This window comes from Mirounga leonina, unplaced genomic scaffold (assembly GCF_011800145.1).
Source record: "Mirounga leonina isolate KUSES-001 unplaced genomic scaffold, KU_Mleo_1.0 Mir_200, whole genome shotgun sequence".
NCBI classification, from domain to species: Eukaryota; Metazoa; Chordata; class Mammalia; order Carnivora; family Phocidae; genus Mirounga; species Mirounga leonina.
This window is the reverse complement of record NW_023270503.1, coordinates 29,702,202-29,720,651: the sequence shown is the minus strand read 5'-3', so window position 1 is coordinate 29,720,651 and position 18,450 is coordinate 29,702,202. Positions and strand designations below refer to the sequence as shown.

Genomic DNA, 18,450 nt, shown 5'->3' with positions numbered 1-18,450 from the left:
CACTCTTGGTTCCTGCCACGGGGAGACCCTGCTTCCTAATTCTACAGCAGGGCAGTGCTAAGGGCTCAGGTTCCCACACTTGCCTCCTCTCTCCACTTCCCCGCCCCGGCTCCTCCCTGCTGCCAGCATTCACAGAGGCTCTGCCCATCTCCTGCGTCTGGCTCCATCTCTCCTGGTGACCTATTGTGTGTGTGGCCCATGTCCCTCAGGGCGGGGGCAGTGGGATGCGTCATGTGTGTGACAAGTGGGAGGACCGTAGGCCTCTCTGCCCCTGGTGTTCCGGGCTTCTGCGTCCCACAAGGGATGGCAGGCTACTAGAGCTTTGAGGGCAGAGTAGGGCCTAAGTCCCTGGCTTGCGCTGATGTGGCCTGCCCGAATGTCCCACGCTCCCAGTCTACACCCGCCTACGCCAGGGGTCCCTGTCCTGAGGCCACAGTGGGTGCAGGGAAGGAGCGGCCTGGGGGACATGGGCAGGGGAGAAAGTCGGGCCAGGGCTGGGAACAGGAGGGTTACTGAAACAGAAGAGCAGGAGACGAGGGGTCTGGGGCCCGGGGTGGAAAGCGGGGCTCAGAGCCTGAAGGAGGAGCTGGGCAGCCTTTGTGGGAGAGCCATGGGTGGTGGGTGGGCGGGTGGCAGGGTGCTGCCCGGCCTCTGGAGCTGGGGAGGAAGCACCTGTGAGGGTGTTAGCAGGACAGGGTGGCCCCCAAGGGCTTGGAGGGGGGGCAGCAGCGTCTCACCCAGGATGCGCTGTGCCCGTTGTTTCTGGCTGGGGTTTGAACCCCCCACCTGATGAGAGGGTGAAGAGAGGGGAAGCTCTCGGTCGTAGGGCTGTGGAGGAACTAGTCGCTGTCCCCTGAGAGTGGGGGCGTGTAAGTGGACAAGCAGCCGGAGTGCGTGCACGCATCTCGGTGACCCAGGCCGGAGGAGGTGGGCTCAGGCAGTCAGGCGAGTGGACTGTGGCTTGGTCAAAATCCCTCCTGTCGTCTGGGTGGCTGGAGGACTCCGGACCCTGGCTTCCTCTGATGCCACAGCTGCCCAGGCCCCTTCCTCTCTAAGACATTCCCCCCTGCAACACACACCCCGGCTTCCTCTTCCCCATCACATCCTCCCTGGGGCTCTGGGGGAATTGAGGGCCACTCCGTGTCCTGTCTAGGCGAGCCCAGGCCCCCGCACCCAGCTGCCCCCTCCGCCCCCTCCCATGGCCTCCCCCTCCCGCACCCACGGTCCCAGTGCCATCCTGTCCTGCTCCCCGGCTGTGGCTAGGCCTGGGACTCAGAACTTGCCGGGGATCAGGCCAGTGCTTCCCGCGACACATAAAAATACCCCTGACCTGAGACACCCCCACTTCACCCCACCCCACCCTATATCGGGCAACCTCTGTCTCAGGCAGCACTTCCGCAGCCCCGACAGGAAATGGGCTGGAGGCTCAGCCTCCCGCCATCTCAAAGCAACTTCTTGTTCCCCGGTTGCCCTGGGCCAGCCCTGGGGTTGTGCCCCTTGGCTCCAGCCCTGAAACCTTCCCAGGGCTCCGTCCCAGCAGCTCCGAGGGGACAGGATGGTGGACATGATTGCCAAGCTGACCAAGAGGCGGAGCCGGGCCCTGCAGGCACAGGTGGGGGACCCTCGCGTTTGGGGGCAAGCTCAGCCTCTGATGGGGATGGCTGAGGGCCTTGCGTCAAGGGGCCCCCAGCGGGCCTCCATCCTCTGGCCCTCTCAGGAGCCGGGTGAGCTGGGTTTTGGAGCAGGACATCTCCCAAACTTGGGGGACCCCTCCCTTCTTTCCTCGTTCCTTTTCCAAGGCCAGATAGGCATGTCTGTGGGGGGGCTGCAGAGGGACGCTGAGAGATGGTGATCAGCTTGGGGGAAGAGAGGCAGGCCGGCCACCTGCTTGTGGACAAGGGGAGGGAACTGGAGATGAGGGGAGTGCTGGGGGGCCGGGCAGCTGGTGTGGTGAGAGCCAGAGCCCCTCTAGGCTCTGTCCTCTGGCCTGGGGGGGGGGACCACTTCCCCTTTCCTACTGGTGTTCCCCGTGTCGCTGTCGTGATTGGGGTCTGGGCCTCAAGAGCTACTGGTGCCCTCATCAGGGCCTTGTTGATGGGCTGTGACGGGTGTTGTCTGGGCGCCCAGGAGTTGTGGGCCGGGGTAGCAGGCCCTGCTCTAACTTGGGCGAGCTTCCCCTTGGAGGCCAAAAGGGACGGGGAGGGGGGAGGTGCTGGCCCCACCTGGCTTCCAGTCTGATCCTGGCTCTGCTAGGAGAGGAAAGTGCCTCTATCTTAGCACTGTGGGGGCCCTACAGAGGGTTCTAGAGTTTGAAGGGGCCTCAGGGCTGCTGCCGTCCAGCTCTCCGCACAGGACTGCAGTGTCGCTAACGGGGGTGGACCCTGCCTGCTCACCCCCGGGGAAAGCCCCTGACTACCTCCCGAAGCAGCCTGTGTCTCTAGGGCAGCCCCAATCCTTAGAATGGGCTTCCTTCCAGGGGGCCCTGCCCTGCCCCCATCTGGCCTCTAATCTGCAGTCTGGAGCCCCACAGTGCGACCCTCCCATGCTGGGGAGCCTAAGCATCTACCTCCTAGATCTGCTGTATATCCTCGAGGGGTGTTCCTTGTGCAAGATCCCCCTCAGCCTGACCAGCCTGGGACTCCCCGTGGACTCCTAGCCAAGACCAGCAGCCTGCAGGTGGAAATCTCCACTCTGAACAGCCTGGCTCCTTCCTTAGCTCATCCACCCCCCCACCCCACATATGACCTTCCAGCCCCTGTCGCAGGGATGGGAAGGCCACTGCCTCAGTGGGTCTAGCTGGGGCGGGCAGGAGGTGTTTTTGGTCATCTACCTTCCTCTGCCCACTGCCTCCATCCCATCCTCCCAAGGAGTCTCCTGTGCTGAACCTCATTCCCAGGAAGCCCTCGTTCAAAGCTAACTTCAATCTCTCCTGTAGTGGGTGTGCGCGTGTTGGTTGTTGCTGAAGTGTGGCCTGGAGTTGGCTTGCGTACTCAGGCAGTAAGTCCCTTTGGTGGACCTGCTGCCTGCTTCAGGGCATTGGGCCACCTGCTGGAGGGCGACTGGGGTCAATTATGTCATCCTGGGTCCAGCCCTCAAAAAACCCCTGCCTTTGGGGTCAGAGGAGGTAGGCAGAGGGACGGACAACCAACAGGCCAGCAGGGCAGAACGCTGCTGGACCCTCGCGGGGGATGAAGAGAGTGACAGCAGGCTAGGTGTCTCTCCTGAGGGAGAAGGTCTCTCCCAGGAGGCTTGGAGTGGAGCTGCAGAGGAGTGGGGTCTGGGTAGGCAGGTAATGAGAGCGGGGGGTTTCCAGGCTGAGGGACCCCTGGAGCAAAGGTCCAGAGATGGGAAGACGGCTTTTGTGTTTGGGGGAAGGTCCGCGAGCTGGCGTGGGTGGGATCCAGGATGCTCAGGGGGCTGCAGCTGGCAGAGAGAAAGAAGTGGGGTGGAGGGTCCTGCCTCAGCCACACAAGAGCTTGTGGGGGGAGGGAGGGGAGTGAGGAACTGGTGTACCCAGCTCTTCCTGGTCCCCCACCCCAGGTCTGGGACCTGCCCCCCGGTTGGTCTAGAATACGCTGCTTGTCTGAGAGTTTGTCTCCTTGCTAGCAGTAATTATCATGGACGTGCGTGCATTTCACTCATCCCCCCCCCCCGCTCCCCAACCGTTTACACACGCTGCCCAGTGGGGATTTGGGTCCCTTTGTTCACTAACTGCATTCCCAGTGCCTAGAACAGAGCCTGCACTGGACAGGTGAATCTTTGTGGGACACATGAATGTGGTTTTGGGCACCTACCTAAGACCGGGGAGAGGCCACCTTGACAGGACTCACTTCCCCTCTTGGGGAGCTTACCACTTAGCGAAGGCATCAGAGCAACAGAGGGACTTCTGTGATTAAAAAAGGGGGGGCGGGGGTGGTTATTATACAAAATTTTGAGAAAGGTTTAAAGAAAAAAATAAATAAAAACAAACCCAATCCCTATAATCACACTGCCCAGAGATAACCTCTGTTAGCATTTTGGGGGGTTTCTAAAAAGACATAATTGGAACTATATGCTGTTCACTGTGTTGAAATCTGCATTTCCCATGTCGCATTATATATTCTTAGAAACAGTATTGGGGCGCCAGGGTGGCTCAGTCAGTTAAGCGTCTGCCTGGTTAAGCATCTGCCTTTGGCTCAGGTCATGATCCCAAGGTTGGGTCAGGCTCTCTGCTCAACGGGGAGCCTGCTTCTCCCTCTCCCTCTGCCTGCCCCTCCCCCTGCTTACTCTCTCTCTTTTTCTCTCTCTCTCTCTCTCTCTCCCCCACTGTGTCAAATAAATAAATCTTAAAAAAAAAAAAAAGAAACAGAATTAATCTGGGGCACCTGGGTGGCTCAGTCTGTTAAGCACCTGCCTTCGGCTCAGGTCGTGATCTTGGGGTCCAGGGATGGAGGCCCTCCCCCCACATTGCATCAGGCTCCCTGCTCAGTGGGGAGTCTGCTTCTCCCTCTGCCCCTCACCCCGTGCTCTCTCTTACTTGCTCTCTCTCTCTCAAATAAATAAATAAAATATTTAAAAAAAAAAAAGAAAAGAAAAGAAAAAACAATATTTATCTTCTGGTGCTGTTCTGCTGGCTGGGGTTTGATAGTGTAGTTATCTATCCCTGTGGCAGGCTGAGGGTGCTAGGCCGTAGTAGGCACACTAGAGGAATCTCGGGGAAAGGCCTTGAACCTGACACCTGAGCTGAGTCCTAAAGAAGGAAGTGGAGTTGGCCAGGTGAAAAAGGGGTGGGGATGGGCTGAGGCCCAAGACACAGCCCAGAGGGTGGGGCCTCCAGCCAACTCCCTGCTACTAGAGCTTAAAGTTCAAGGCAAGGGGTCAGGAATGACAGGAAATAAGGTGGAAGACAGGCAGGTGACAGACGCCTCTGGTGCCCTGGTGCCCTGTAGACTTTGCCCGGCAGGTGGCAGGGAGCAGTGGAGTGTTGAGTATGACCAGACTCATGTTCTGTGTGACTGAACCCTCCAGCGCCCCCCTGCTTTCCTTTGGACAGCAAGAGGGGCTCATCTTTCCTTGCTCCTCCTTCCTCCCTCCCATCTGGCTCTCCTCTCTCTTTCCTTTCTCTGCAGTTGATTCTCAGGCCTGCAAAACCCACGTTCAGGAAGTTTCAGTGCCAGATCCAGAGGTAGTACTGATTCCAGTCCCAGAGCTTTCAAGGGCCAGGAAGGAAGGAGGGGTGGGGCTGCAGAGTGCTGCAGGGCCCTGCCCCGGTGTGACCTGCAGGGGGAGGAAAAGGAATGGGGCCCAGGCCATTTCTCTATTCCCGCCCAGCCTCTGATTCGCCCCCTGGAGTGCAGAGTCTGTGCACAGCTGGGAGAACTCAGTTATAGATATTTTATTATTGTTCATAAATAATTAATGTAACTGCCCTGTGCATCTGGGTCATTTCATACTTGGCAATGCACTTTCAAGAATATTTGCTCATTCTCTCTTCACTACAATTTCTGGAGCGGGCAGGACAGCCATTGTGCAGCCGGCGGAACTGAAGCCAGGGGTACCCTAACTTGCCAAAGGTCACCCAGAAGGCAAGTCAAGTGGCCGAGTCGGGACTGTGTGACCCCGGAGCTGCCCTGAAGGTCACGTCTCCTTCCTCCTCCCACAGGTGGACGACCCCCCGGAGGAGCCCGTGTACGAGAACGTAGAGCGGCAGCCTTCGGTCCCTTCGCCGGGCGCCAGCGCGCCCCCCCGGCCCCCGGCGTGGGAGACGCACACGGACGCGGGCAGCGGGCGTCCCTACTACTACAACCCAGACACGGGCGTGACCACGTGGGAGTCGCCCTTCGAGGCTGCTGAGGGCGCCGCCAGCCCGGCCACCTCCCCGGCCTCGGTGGGCAGCCGCGAGAGCCTCGAGACCGACTGGGGTCAGTATTGGGATGAGGAGAGCCGCAGGGTGTTCTTCTACAACCCGCTGACGGGCGAGGCCGTCTGGGAGGACGAGCCCGACGACGAGCCCGACGACGAGCCCGACGACGAGCTGGAGATGCAGCCGGGCCTGAGCCCGCTCAGCCCCCGGGAGCAGAGGGTGAGGGGGCGGGGCCTGGCCCGGGGTGGGCGGGGTGGCGCCCCGAGGGTCTCAGACCCCGCCTCCCGCCCCCCGCAGCCCCCGGGAAGGAGGGAGAGGGGCGGGGCCTGGCCGGGGGGCGGGGCGGGGCGGCTCTGAGGCCTCAGACCCCGCCTCCTGCTCCCCACAGCCCCCAGACTGCTCGTGGGGGCGAGGCCTGGTCTAAAAGGGCGGGGCCAAGGGTGCGTACTGGCTCTGAGACGCTCTGACTCAGGCTTCTGCTCCCTGCAGCCCCCTACGCCGGAGACGGATTACCCCGGGTCGCTGACCGGTTACCCGGAGGAGGACTATTCCCCGGTGGGCTCTTTCAGTGAGCCTCGGTCCACCTCGCCTTTGGCCGCGCCCCCCGGCTGGTCTTGCCAAGTGAGCCCCGACGGGCAGACGCTCTACACCAACCACTTCACCCAAGAGCAGGTACGGGCAGCGGGCACATGTGCCCGGACAGCCCCCCCACCCCCGTCATTCCTCCACCTCTTCTTCACTAGTAGCTCACCTTCACACCATAAACCAGCTCCTGGGTGGGCTCCAAGACACCCCCTTGCCCGCGCCTGACCCTCCAAACCCCTTGGGGTTATATTGGGTTCTGGTCAAAGGGGAACTTTGCCTGCCGTCCACTGAGGTGGGCTGGGAGCCCTGACCATCCCTCTCCCGACAGTGGGTGAGGTTGGAGGACCAACACGGGAAGCCCTACTTCTACAACCCAGATGACGCCTCAGTTCAGTGGGAGCTGCCCCAGGTAACCCACTGGGAAAGGGGGAGTCTTGGGGAGAGGGGACGGGATTATGTATGACGGTGTCTTTCTCCTCAGGTTCCTGTCCCTGCCCCTCGAAGCATCCACAAATCCAGCCAGGACAGTGAGACCCCAGCCCAGGCCAGCCCACCTGAGGAGAAGGTAAGGGAAGGAGCATGTAGGCCCCGGCAGGGCCCCCACAGAAGAAATAGGGGCTTCCTGAAGGTTGAGGGGGCTAGGCCGGGGCCGGGCATGTCTCCCCCACAGGCCCCAGCACGAGCCTGGGCTGAATGAACCTGGGTCTGGGTCATCCTGGCCCAGGGCTGGGGGAGGCTGGGAGCTGGGAGGAGATCTGTCCTGCTGGCTGGCGTGAGGGCAGGGACCCCACCAGCGCCAGCAGCAAAGAGGGTTCGGTGGTGACTCAGGCCCAGCCTGTAAGGAGTTGCTGGCTGTGGAGGAGGCTAGCCTCTGCCCCCTGTGGCCCAGCCTGTTAACTTGCCTCCTCTGTCCCCTCGGCTTTCTCAGACCAAGACTCTGGACAAGGCCGGCGTGCTCCATCGCACCAAGACGGCGGACAAGGGAAGGCGGCTCCGGTGAGAGCCCAGCGGCACCCAGACCGGGGCGCGCTGGGCCTTAACGCTGACATTTACTGAGCGCGTTCTGTATGCCAGGCTCTTGTTAATCCTCATGGCAACTTTCTAAGAGGTCCCATGAGGACCCTGAGGCACCGAGAGATAGGGGCTTGCCCAGGGTCCCTTGGCTACCAAGTATTAGAAATGGGAGTCCAGTGCTCACCGTTGGATGCCCCAAGCCAAGCTGTGTTCTTCAGCTCTGTGCCCTGCTCCTGGCGCTGGAAGGGGCCCTCAGCCCAGGGCCAGATGCAAGCCTGGTCACCCCCCACTTCCCCACCCCCACCTAGGAAGAAGCACTGGAGCGCCTCCTGGACGGTGCTGGAGGGTGGCGTGCTGACATTCTTCAAGGACTCAAAGGCCTCAGCTGCAGGCGGCCTGGTGAGGGCCAGACTCCCAGGACAGGGACCCCCCCATCTGCTCCTGACTCCTATGGCTCTTTACCTGATCTGGCTTGTCAAAGGCTAGATCTGCGACAGTGGAACATGAGTGCCGGGGGAGCTGGGCCTTGGCAGGGGGTGACGACAGCAGATTCAGCCCACGACAAGCACTTCCAGCCACCCTGGACATGGGGAGCTGTCCTTGAGGGTGGCCACTCCAGCCTGGTGGGCAGGCAGACTAGGGACCGGGCACGCCTGCTCCCGGGCATGAGGGCTGTTCTCCTTTCTCCTTTCCTCTCCTGGGTGGGCAGGCAGCAGAGGACCAGCCAGCCCAGGACCTCTGGGTTCCAGGAACCCTTCCCCATCCTGTCCTTGAAGCCAGGGGAGCCTGGTGGATTGGAGCCAGGAGCCCCGGCAGGCCTGTCTGAGCTGAGGGCTCCCTCTAACTGTGCTCCCCCCAACCCTTCTCCCCTCTCCCACAGAGGCAGCCTCCCAAGCTCTCCACCCCTGAGTACACAGTGGAGCTGAGGGGGGCCTCTCTCTCCTGGGCCCCCAAGGACAAATCTAGCAGGAAGAATGTGCTGGAGGTGAGTGGTGGGGGTTGGGAGAAGGAGAGGGGGCTTACTGATGGCTTGAGACCCTCAGCAGGCAAGCCCCAAGAAGGGGGACCTGGGGAGAGTGGGACTGGAATTCTCAGGGCTCAAAACCAAAGTTGTGTCCACCTTGGGGATCCGTCCACGGTATTTCTGGCGTCACGGATTCTGCAGTTCCCTTTTACTAGTCCTTGGCCCCAGAGTGTGGTGAGGAGTAGGGGGTCTCTGGGGGACGAAACCCACGCCTGGAAGGACAGCCCTCATCCCAGACAGGAGACTCCCTGTCCCCTGCTACTCACTTTGACAGGTTGGAAACCTGCTCTGGCCGGTCAGAGCCCAGGTTCCAACTGAACTGGGTCCTCCATGAATAAACTGGGTCCCCAGTTTCCCAGGCTCCCCGAGCAGGAAGACTGGGACCAGGTGGGGCCCAGGCAAGGTCCCTCACGGTGCCACACCCTCCACTGTCCACGTGTTGTCTTGCTTTTAAACTACCTTTAGCCTCACCTCAGTCCCCAGAAGTTCTGAGGAAGCTCACAACAACAACAACAACACATGGGGAGCTGGTGAAATCCACTGAAAAGCCAGACCAGGCACAAGTTAGAGCAAGGGGTCCATGTGGAGAGGCATCGGGGACAGATGACGTACAGGGGCTATACTGTTGCTGAAAAAAATTAGCTCAGGTTTCCTGGTAGCCAAAGTGAAAAGAGAAGGAGGATCAGTTACGTGGTTCTTCTTAGGGGGGGGGCTTTCCCCAATCTGTTGAAGCCATTTTTAGTGCACAGCTCCAGCCTAGGTTAGTAAGGGACCCTTGGAGCTGCTCCAGGTAACATGACAAAAGCCAAAAGCATAACCTCACAGTTCAGCTCAGAAAAAGCAGTTCTGCCAGGCCCTTGAGAGTTTTCTGAAGATCCACCAAGCTTCATTCAGTTCTAGAAGCAGCGTATCCACAGAGCAGGGCTGGAAAACCAGATTGATCTCCTGAGCTGCTCTCATCAGGAGGTCTGGAGCCTTTTCCCAGTTGTCTTTTCTGACAAGAACCGGAAGGCAGATGGGACTCTTGGAAGCTACTCAAGCTGTTGGAAAAGCTGACAGTCTTGAATGGAAATGGAGGAGCCCCCGCTTCCACTTCCTGGCTGGCAGGTGGCCATCCTGCCTCCACTCAGGGGGTGGCCTGCAGGCACCTCTAGGATTTTTCTCAAGAGGCAGCCCCACATTCTAGATCATGGCCAGTTTACTTGGGCCTGGCAGATTTTCACAACAGGTCCTCCTCGTCACTCCAGAGTCACAGAAAACTTCAGTAATAGTCCTCCCAAAACAGCTGGTTTGGACAGCTCAGCTTGCCCGTGCATCTAGCAGGATGAATGTTCTGGGAGATAGATTGCTGAGTAACTAGCTTTTCCTTCTGTATGAAACCTTCAGATAGGAACAGATTATGTTTTGAGAGGGCCTGGGTTTGCCCATCTGTAACAGAGACTGTCTCTTACTGCTTTGAATGAGGCGGAATGCCTTGGCCTGGGGTGAAGCCCTTGCTCGACTGTGCTCTCAGTTCCTGGGGACAAGGACAGATCATCTCCACCATTTCTGTATCTCCCCTCCCCGCACCCCCTACCACTGAGGCCTGGCCCCAGAGCCGACCCAGGGAGCCAGAGATGACTGAGTGACTCCTGTCTCTCCAGCTGCGGAGCCGAGATGGCTCAGAGTACCTGATCCAGCATGACTCCGAGGCCATCATCAGCACCTGGCACAAGGCCATTGGCGAGGGCATCCAGGAGCTGGTAAGCAGAGCCTGGGGCCTCCGGGGCTGGTGGGGATGGGATGGCCAGCCATTATGCAGAACAGAGTGTGGGTGAGTGCCCCTCCCTGCAGATGCAGGCCCCACTCAGGGCTGTGTGGCAGATGGGCTGCTGAAGAAATGGTCTTTCTTAAGTAGGCAAATCCAGCCTGTGGGGTTGGCCCTGCAGGAGATCTCTCCAGGTCGGGGTGGGGGGCACATCCTAGAGGAATGTTCCACTTCAAGGGAGGCAGGCAGAAAAGGAAATCTGAGAAAGAGCCTCAGGCTGGAATGACAGGCTAAAGCCAGAAGGGAACATTTTAAAGGCTTGGATTGAAGAGTCTGCTGTTGTTTAGGTTCAAAATATTCATTGCATAACTAGAGATGGAACAGGCCCCCTCTGACAGCTCTTCACCTGGAAGCAACCTGGGGCTTTTTGAGCCTCAATTCCCTGGGAGCCAACACTGAGTACAGAGTTTGGCTGTATTACTAGAGGTAGGAATCCAGGTCGAGGGCGGTGATGCGATTGTTGGCAGTGCTGGGGCCTCAGCTGAAATTTTAAGTTCAGAACTCAGAGCCACATAATTGAGGAATGCTGACCTAGTGGATTGTGTGCAGAGGGTCTAGGAAAATATGGGCAAGGGGGGCCAGGATAAGAAAGACCGGGAGAGAGCAGGATGACTGTCTCCAACACCTGAAGGGCTCCATGCAGCTAAGGGAGGTGAACGTTCTGAGGTTCCGCGGTAGGAGGTCAGGGGTGGAGAAGGGAAGCGTGAACTGTGCTTGGGAGTCATCGGGCCGGCTGGGAGGGCATCGGGGCCCCTCACGCTGTCCCAGAAGCCCGGCCCCAGGCCCTGCCTCTCTGAGGCCGCGTGATTCCAGTCCGCAGACCTGCCCCGGGAGGAGGAAAGCGAGAGCAGCAGCGCGGACTTCGGGTCCAGCGAGCGCTTGGGAAGCTGGCGGGAGGACGAGGCGCGGCCGGGTGCAGGTGCGCGCGGGGGGTGGGGGGGGGTGGAGGGCATCTCCCGGGAACCGGCGTCGCGGGGGAGGCGGGGGGTGACGACCCGGCTGGGGCCAGCCCGGCCAGTCCCGGCGCCACCGAGTGACCCGGCCCCGCACTCCCGGGCCCAGGTGCAGCCACCTCGGAGAGCGACCTGAGCAGGGTCCGGCACCGGCTCCGCTGGTTGCTGCTGAAGCGGCCCACGCTGCAGTCGCTGCGGGAGAAGGGCTACATCAAAGGTACCCGAGGGAGTGCGAGCGCGCGGCGGGGGGAGGGGGGGGGGAAGGGGGGGCTCGGGGCCGGGCGGCGCTGACGAGCCTCTGCCCCAGACCAGGTGTTCGGCTGCGCGCTCGCCGCGCTGTGTGAGCGCGAGAGGAGCTCCGTGCCGCGCTTCGTGCAGCAGTGCATCCGCACCGTCGAGGCCCGGGGTAGGCGCGGCGCCCGGAGGCCTCCCTCCCGGACCCCAAGACGGAGACCCCTGGGGTTGGGGGGCGCGGGGAGGGGGGAACGGGAGCCCCTGAGTGGGACTCCGAGCAGGAGCTTTAGGCCCCTCCCGCCCAGCCGAGGTCAGCGCCTCCCTCTGCCCCAGGGCTGGACATCGACGGCCTGTACCGCATCAGTGGAAACCTGGCCACCATCCAGAAGCTGCGCTATAAGGTGGACCACGGTGAGGCCCGGCTCCCGTCCCTCACCCCAGGGCCTGACGGCACCAAGGGGTGCTCACCGCCTCTTCCGCCCCCCTTGCCGCAGATGAGCGCCTGGACCTGGACGACGGGCGCTGGGAGGACGTCCACGTAATCACCGGGGCCCTGAAGCTCTTCTTTCGAGAGCTGCCGGAGCCCCTCTTCCCCTTCTCGCACTTCCGCCAGTTCATCGCGGCCATCAGTGAGCGCCTGGGGGAGGCGGGGCGGGTGGGGTAGGGATGGGGCCGGCCTGCCGCCCCCGCACCCCCTCGGCCGGACTCCTCCCCCCTCCGCCGCCACCGGGACTCAGCCCCTCCGTTCCCCGAGCCGAGCCGACCCTCCCTTCCCTTCGGCAGAGCTGCAGGACCAGGCCCAGCGCCGCCGCTGTGTGCGGGACCTGGTGCGCTCGCTGCCCGCCCCCAACCACGACACGCTCCGGCTGCTCTTCCAGCACCTGAGGCGGTGAGCCGGCGAGCCGCGGGAATGGGGAGGCGGGTGCGGGCGGACCCCCACGCGCCCTCCAGCTCCGGGCCCTGACGCCGCCCTCCCCACCCCGCTCCCCGCTGCAGGGTGATCGAGCACGGGGATCAGAACCGCATGTCCGTGCAGAGCGTGGCCATAGTGTTCGGGCCCACGCTGCTGCGGCCCGAGACCGAGGAGACCAGCATGCCCATGACCATGGTGTTCCAGAACCAGGTGGTGGAGCTCATCCTGCAGCGCTGCTCGGACATCTTCCCGCCGCACTGACCGCGGGCCCCTGCCCCCACCCCCCGCGGCTGGCGCTGCGGACCCGGGACTGAGGGCGGCGACAGTGGTCCTGCCTTGGAAGCCGGACGGTTGGGGGCCGCTTGGCTGGACTCCTCTGTGAGACCCTCCGCCTCCCAGCGATCCCCAGGCCGAAGTGAAATCTGCACCCCTTGGTGCAGTATGGTGACCCCTGGTGGGCAGTTTGCAAAATGTGATTTCCTCCCCGCCCCCCTCCCCCCGCCCCGGCCTGTCCCGTTTGGGGCTTACTTGGGTTCTGGTCTTCATTACAGCGACACCTGCTGTGTGTGAGAGAGAGAATGCGCTGGGGTGAGAGTTGCTTTTCCGGGGCGGCTGGCGCTGGGAGGAGGAGTGTGGGTGAGGGGCTTCTCGGCTTCTCCAGGCCTGCACCTGGCGGGGCCTTCAAGGACAGCCCGTGGGGACCGAGCCCCGTGTCAGTCCCGGAGCAGTCGCCTACAGCGCCCCTGCTGCCCAGCCTTGCCTCGGGCCTCACCCCCACCTGACACTCTCCGCCGCTGCCGGGGGGCCATTCCCATCGGCTTTCCGGGCCCGGCCGCCGCCCTCCCCGACCCCTGGGCGCTGTGTGCGCGGGTTCTTCATCCTCAGTGTGTGCCCCGCCCTGGCCGCCTCCCCCGCACCGTCCCCACGCACGATCGCAGAGAGGCAGGCAGCAGTGGCGGCAAAGTGACCCGTTCAGGGTCCGTCCAGGCTGCTCTCACACCAGGCCTCCTGGGAGGGCGCCGGCAGTCCTTTCAGCTGCGCCTCCCCTCCAGGCCCCCTGCACAGCCCACCCTGGGCCCCCGGGCAAAGCGAAAGAAACTGCGGCAGGAGGGTTCTGTCTGGGCCTGGGGAGATCCTGAAGGCGGCCAGGGAACCCGCGGCAGCTGTGTTCTGGCAGGGAGGGGAGACAGCACTGGCAGGAGCCCCCCAGCCCCTCTCAGTGCCTGGCTGTCCGGCGGCCTGCCCGGTGCCCACCTCGTCCTGAGGAGCTACGAGAGGCCTGCAGGGCCGGGGGAAGGCGGGTCCGGCCTCCGGAAAAGGAAGCGTGAACCCTGGGGCCAGCCATGCCCTTTCCCTCCTCACACACAAACCACCTCAGTTTCTGGGTCCGGGCCCCCCGCCCCACCTACCGTTTGTCTGTTCGGCAAACAATAATAGCTACTATTTATTGACATTTGCACCCTGCCAAGCGTTTCACTTGGATCATCTCGTTTGTCTCTCACAGCCAATATTTATTATCTGCTCTTCTGTGCCAGGCACAGTGCTCTGGGGCAGGGGTACTGCGCGTGCGGACCCATGCCCACCCCACATGCCAGCAGGGCCGGGACACGAGTACAAAAAGAGGCCTCACGCCATACGTGGAAATACTGTAAAGTCACAAATCAAGTTATAACTGTTCAATAAAATATGTTCTATTCTCCTACTTTGACAAATATACTTTCGTGGTGACCTAGAAGACGAGGTTCCAGCCCACGCTTCCTTGACCCTTCTGAATTCTGTGCCCGGGCACGTTGGCATGAGAAGAGCAGCCTGCCCCTTGTATCTGCCCTCAGAGCCATCCTGCCCCAGGGGAAGGCCGCGTGCACACATGGGGACAGTCCAGTCCACTAGCACAAACTGCCACGTGTCCCCTGCCCCCTGCTGCCCCTCGGCCACCCCACATGGCCCACCCTTCAGGGAATGGGCTTTTGGGGCAGGGACTTCTGCGGTCTTGCATATCAGGGGCATGGTCCAGAGGGAAGGGCCTGGGCTCCAAGAGGCCCCACAGGCTCCTCATCCTGTGGGGAGAGGGCACAGACTGAGAAGGTCAAGAGTAGAGCCTTCTAAAGCGGGGGACGCGCAGCAGGGCAAGGGTTCCTCACCCCCAGGTCTAAGGACAGAATGGGACAGATGTTAAACAACGGATTACTTGGTTACATTCCTGTGTACAAAAGTAAGAGAAAGTGCAGGGTGCTCTGAAGGTGGGTCGCTCGGGTGTCACTGTCCCTCCGGAACCTGAGATGCTTCTGCAGAAGCCCCATCTGGGCCCAGCACTAAAAAATGGAGAGGAGTTGACAAGGTGAGGAATTAAGGGAAGCGTGTCTAGTCAGAGGGAACAGCATGTGCAAAGGCTCTGCGGCGGGAAGGCTCGTAGAGAGAACAAAATCTGCAAAGAGCCCACACAACCCGAGAGCATGGGGGCGAGGTGGGGCTGGAGAGGCTGAGGGGGGACAGGGTGTGCAGGGCCTTGTGGGCCACAACAAATGGGGGTCTGTGGCAGGACAGCAGGCGGGAGGCCTTGGGAAGTGTCAGCTCCTCCTGCACTGTCTGATCCCCAGGCTTCTGACACTGCCAAGGCCTTGCTGAGCAAACCATGTAGCAACAGGCGAAGAGGTCCCAGATTCATCATATTTTGCCACCAGGAAGAGCTGCAGAAATCACCCACTGCCAATGAGGAAACTCCTAGAGAGACAGTGTCATAACTCACCGGCGGTCACGGGGCAGACGGCGGCAGAGCCTGCCCGGAGCTTCGTTTGCAGCCTGAGGGCCACCAGACGTGCGGCCTCAGCCGTGAATCCTCAACACCGCGCACAGTGCTCACTGAATATGTTTGGAATGAGTTGGATTTTGTGTGAGACACAAAGATACATAAAAATAGTATCTGCCCCCTTGAAGCACCAGCCGGTTGGGGGACAGAGCGAAAAATAAGTGCGCAGTGGATGAGGGCTGTCCCAGAAGCCCCTCTCCCCAAGCCTGCCCCCTCTCAGCAGATGCTCCGGACCCTCCTACAGCCTGGCATCTGCCCCTGAAGCTGGCCCAGAAAAGGCCAGCGGTGCCCACCTGGTTGCCAAGTCTGACGGGAGCACCCGATCCTCATGCGAGTGGACACGTGAACTGCCTGCTGTCCCCCCATGAAGCTCGCTGTCCCTTTGCCTGCAGCATCAGGGGTCTTTGCCCACCCTGGTAAATAGTGATGCCCGCTGGGTTGCGGCCTCAGCCCATGGCCCTCTCCCCTCCACCCTCCCTAAGGGCCCTCATCCATTCCATCCGGGGGACTCAGGCACCAGGCCTGCACACGGGTCACCCAAATCTCTCACCAGCCAGGACCACTCTCTCCTGAGTTCCAAGTGCAAATGGCCACCTGCTTACAGGACAGCTCTGCATGGATGGCTGTCGGACACCCTGAGTGCAACCTGCCCGCAACGAAACTCCGGGCCCAGCCCTTCTCCCTGTTGTGAGGCATGGCCCCTCCGTTGACCAGAGTCTCCTCCCCGCTCCCCCAGAGCCAGTCAGCCACCCCGTCCTTACCTTCCGCCTGTAACTCTTCCTGGGGTCTGCCTCCCGTCCCCCTCAGTCTCTCGCCTCGGTGGCCCGGTGCTCTCTGAATGGGCTCCTCTCTTCCAGGTTTCATCCTCCACCCAGCAGCCGTCTGACCTTGTCACTTCGGCAAGTGGCCTCCAAGGCCATTCCCAGCCCGTCTCCCACCTCTTTGCACACGAGCTGTGCCCCTGTCTATAGCTCCCAGCCAGGCTGTCCCAGCCTCAATGCCAAGGGCTGCCAGTCACCCTGCCTTCCTCCCTTTCACCTGCCTGACTCCTCCCCCTCCTCCCCCTCCTCGCCGCAGCTCACCACTACCACCACCCACCTCCCCCAGCTCTCAGCACCCTGGCCTCCCCGCTCTGTAAGTGTGTTTCCATTTCGGGCCCTTCCCCACTAGGCTCTGGGCCAGCATGTCTTCACCGCTCTCTTTACGGCCAAGTAAATGCCATCGTGTGGAGACACCGAATTTCTTTCTTCATTCATTCATTGATGAACATTTGGGTTGTTTCTACTTTTCTGCTATTAGGAATAATGCTGACTATTTCATGTATGAGGTTTTATGTAGACACACAGTCTGAGCTCGGGCCGCCATCACAAAATGCCATAGGCTGGGTGGCCTAAACAACAGAAATGATTTCTCACAGTCCTGGGGCTGGAAGCGTCAGATCAGGCCGCTGGCATGGAGGGGTTCTGGTGAAGGCTGGGTTCCTGGCTTGCAGACGTCTGCCTTCTTGCTGTGTGCTCACATGGCAGAGAAAGAGCTCACCTCTGTCTCTTCTTTAAAAAAAAAAAAAAAAGATTTATTTATTTTGGAGAGAGAGTGCGTGCAAATGCAGGGGAGGGGGCACAGGGAGAGGGAGAAGCAGGCTCCCCACTGAGCAGGGAGCCCTTCAAGGGCCTAGATCCCACGACCCTGCGATCACGACCCGAGCCACCCAGGTGCACCTCTTCTTACAAGGACACGAATCTCATCATGGGGGCCCCATCCTCAAGGGCCCTACCTCCCAGCACCACCATATCGGGAGTTAGGGCTTCACATATGAATCTGGGGGGACACAAACATTCAGTCCATCCATATATGTTTTAATCCCCCTGGGCACACACCTGGGAGTGGAACCGCTCAGTCAGATGGTCACTCTGTGTCGAACGTTGTGAGGAACTGCCAAACTAGAGTTTTCCATGGTGGCTGCACCATTTTACATTCTCACAGGCAACGTGAGAGGGTTTCTGTTCTCTCCCACTTTCTGCAGCAGCTGCTTTGGGGATTCATTCTCCTCAAACCTCCGGCCCTCCACACCTCCTCCTCTCCCTCTCCCGCTCCCTCTCCGCTCTCTCTCCAGAGGACCTCACCTCTACCTCACAGAAATAATGGAAACGCTTCACATCCCACCAGCAGAGCTCACAGCCCCCTCACCACATCCTCCCTTGCCTCCCTGCCCCTGGTACCTCGGAGCAGACATCTCTCCAGGACACAGTTAACCTCTTCCCTTTTCCAGAAATTATCCACCACCATGGCCACCTTGCTCTGCTCCTCATTGAACTGCTGTCTCGGGCGGAACTCCTGAGAAGTGGACAGAAGCATGTAGAAAGTCACTGGGGACTGCCCTCAGGACCACACCTGGCGCGGGGGGCAGGAGGATGAAGGCTGCAGGATCAGGCTGAGGGGAAACTGAGCCGCGATGCAGGCCCATCCAGGCCTCCGCTGACCCCACCCGCGGGCAGCTCTGGAGCTGGAACAGCCTCAGCGCCTCGGCGGTGGCCCACGTCGTGGCTGGGGGGGCAGACCCTCAAATGGCCTTATCATCCAGCCACTGGATGAGGCTTGCCTTGGCGGGGTGGGGGAGGGCCCATGAATTTGGGCAAAGAGACTCTCTTCAGCCCGAGGCATGTCCTAGAGAGCGGCTCAGATGGGACCTGTCAACGCCACCGCCCCCCGACAGCTGCAGAAATAAGTGTTCCCACTACAGCATCCAGCAAGCTCTTTCCTCTCCATTCCTTCTCGCCCACACACCATCAGACTCCTGAATTTCCCCTCAAACTCACCAATGATCCCACATCGATACCTGCTGGACATATCAGCTGTCCCCTCGGGAACATCCTGTCTCTGCTGACCACCCCCTCCTCTCCCTCTTGCCTTGCACCACCACGTTCTCCTGCTGGTCCTCCCACTCCAGCCCCAGCATCTTATTCTTTTCTGCGCAGCTGCAAAGGTCAGCGTCCTTGGACCCAGCCCCTCTTCTCCCTCTGTACTCCCTCCCTGGGTGATCCCATCCACACCCAGGGCATCGGGGACTCACTGCTCCGTAGCACTAGGCATGACTGCTCCTAGAAGCTTCAGACCCGTGGCTCCCAGACAACCTGACACCTGCCGGGGACAGTCCTCAGACTGCATTCATGATCTTCCCCAAACCTAGCCCTCCCCCAGGGTTTTACCTGTCCCAGGAAATGGCTGCCGTATCCTCCAAGCTGGGCAAGTCAGAAACCTAGGAGTATATGGCT

At 60.8% G+C, this 18,450-nt stretch overlaps 1 protein-coding gene across 5 annotated transcripts in view; it reads left to right on the top strand.

Annotated features, from left to right (window-relative positions):
• ARHGAP27 (Rho GTPase activating protein 27) overlaps positions 1 to 14,988 on the top strand; it is a 31,981-nt gene extending 16,993 nt beyond the window's left edge. For 2 of the 5 annotated variants that reach the window (XM_035027332.1, XM_035027331.1), the window contains 15 exons: positions 5,642 to 6,061; positions 6,332 to 6,514; positions 6,756 to 6,836; positions 6,909 to 6,992; positions 7,356 to 7,423; positions 7,750 to 7,840; positions 8,322 to 8,426; positions 10,109 to 10,207; positions 11,086 to 11,191; positions 11,335 to 11,442; positions 11,533 to 11,631; positions 11,793 to 11,870; positions 11,954 to 12,088; positions 12,243 to 12,348; positions 12,456 to 14,074. In XM_035027332.1, the coding sequence (XP_034883223.1) occupies positions 5,642 to 6,061; positions 6,332 to 6,514; positions 6,756 to 6,836; positions 6,909 to 6,992; positions 7,356 to 7,423; positions 7,750 to 7,840; positions 8,322 to 8,426; positions 10,109 to 10,207; positions 11,086 to 11,191; positions 11,335 to 11,442; positions 11,533 to 11,631; positions 11,793 to 11,870; positions 11,954 to 12,088; positions 12,243 to 12,348; positions 12,456 to 12,633 (1,941 nt within the window). In that variant the 3' untranslated portion in view covers positions 12,634 to 14,074. Of the gene's footprint in view, positions 1 to 1,438; positions 1,613 to 5,641; positions 6,062 to 6,331; positions 6,515 to 6,755; positions 6,837 to 6,908; positions 6,993 to 7,355; positions 7,424 to 7,749; positions 7,841 to 8,321; positions 8,427 to 10,108; positions 10,208 to 11,085; positions 11,192 to 11,334; positions 11,443 to 11,532; positions 11,632 to 11,792; positions 11,871 to 11,953; positions 12,089 to 12,242; positions 12,349 to 12,455; positions 14,075 to 14,969 lie in introns of those variants that run through there. The other 3 variants (XR_004683241.1, XM_035027334.1, XM_035027333.1) reach the window with 3 other exon arrangements.
• The last annotated feature ends 3,462 nt before the right edge of the window (positions 14,989 to 18,450 follow it).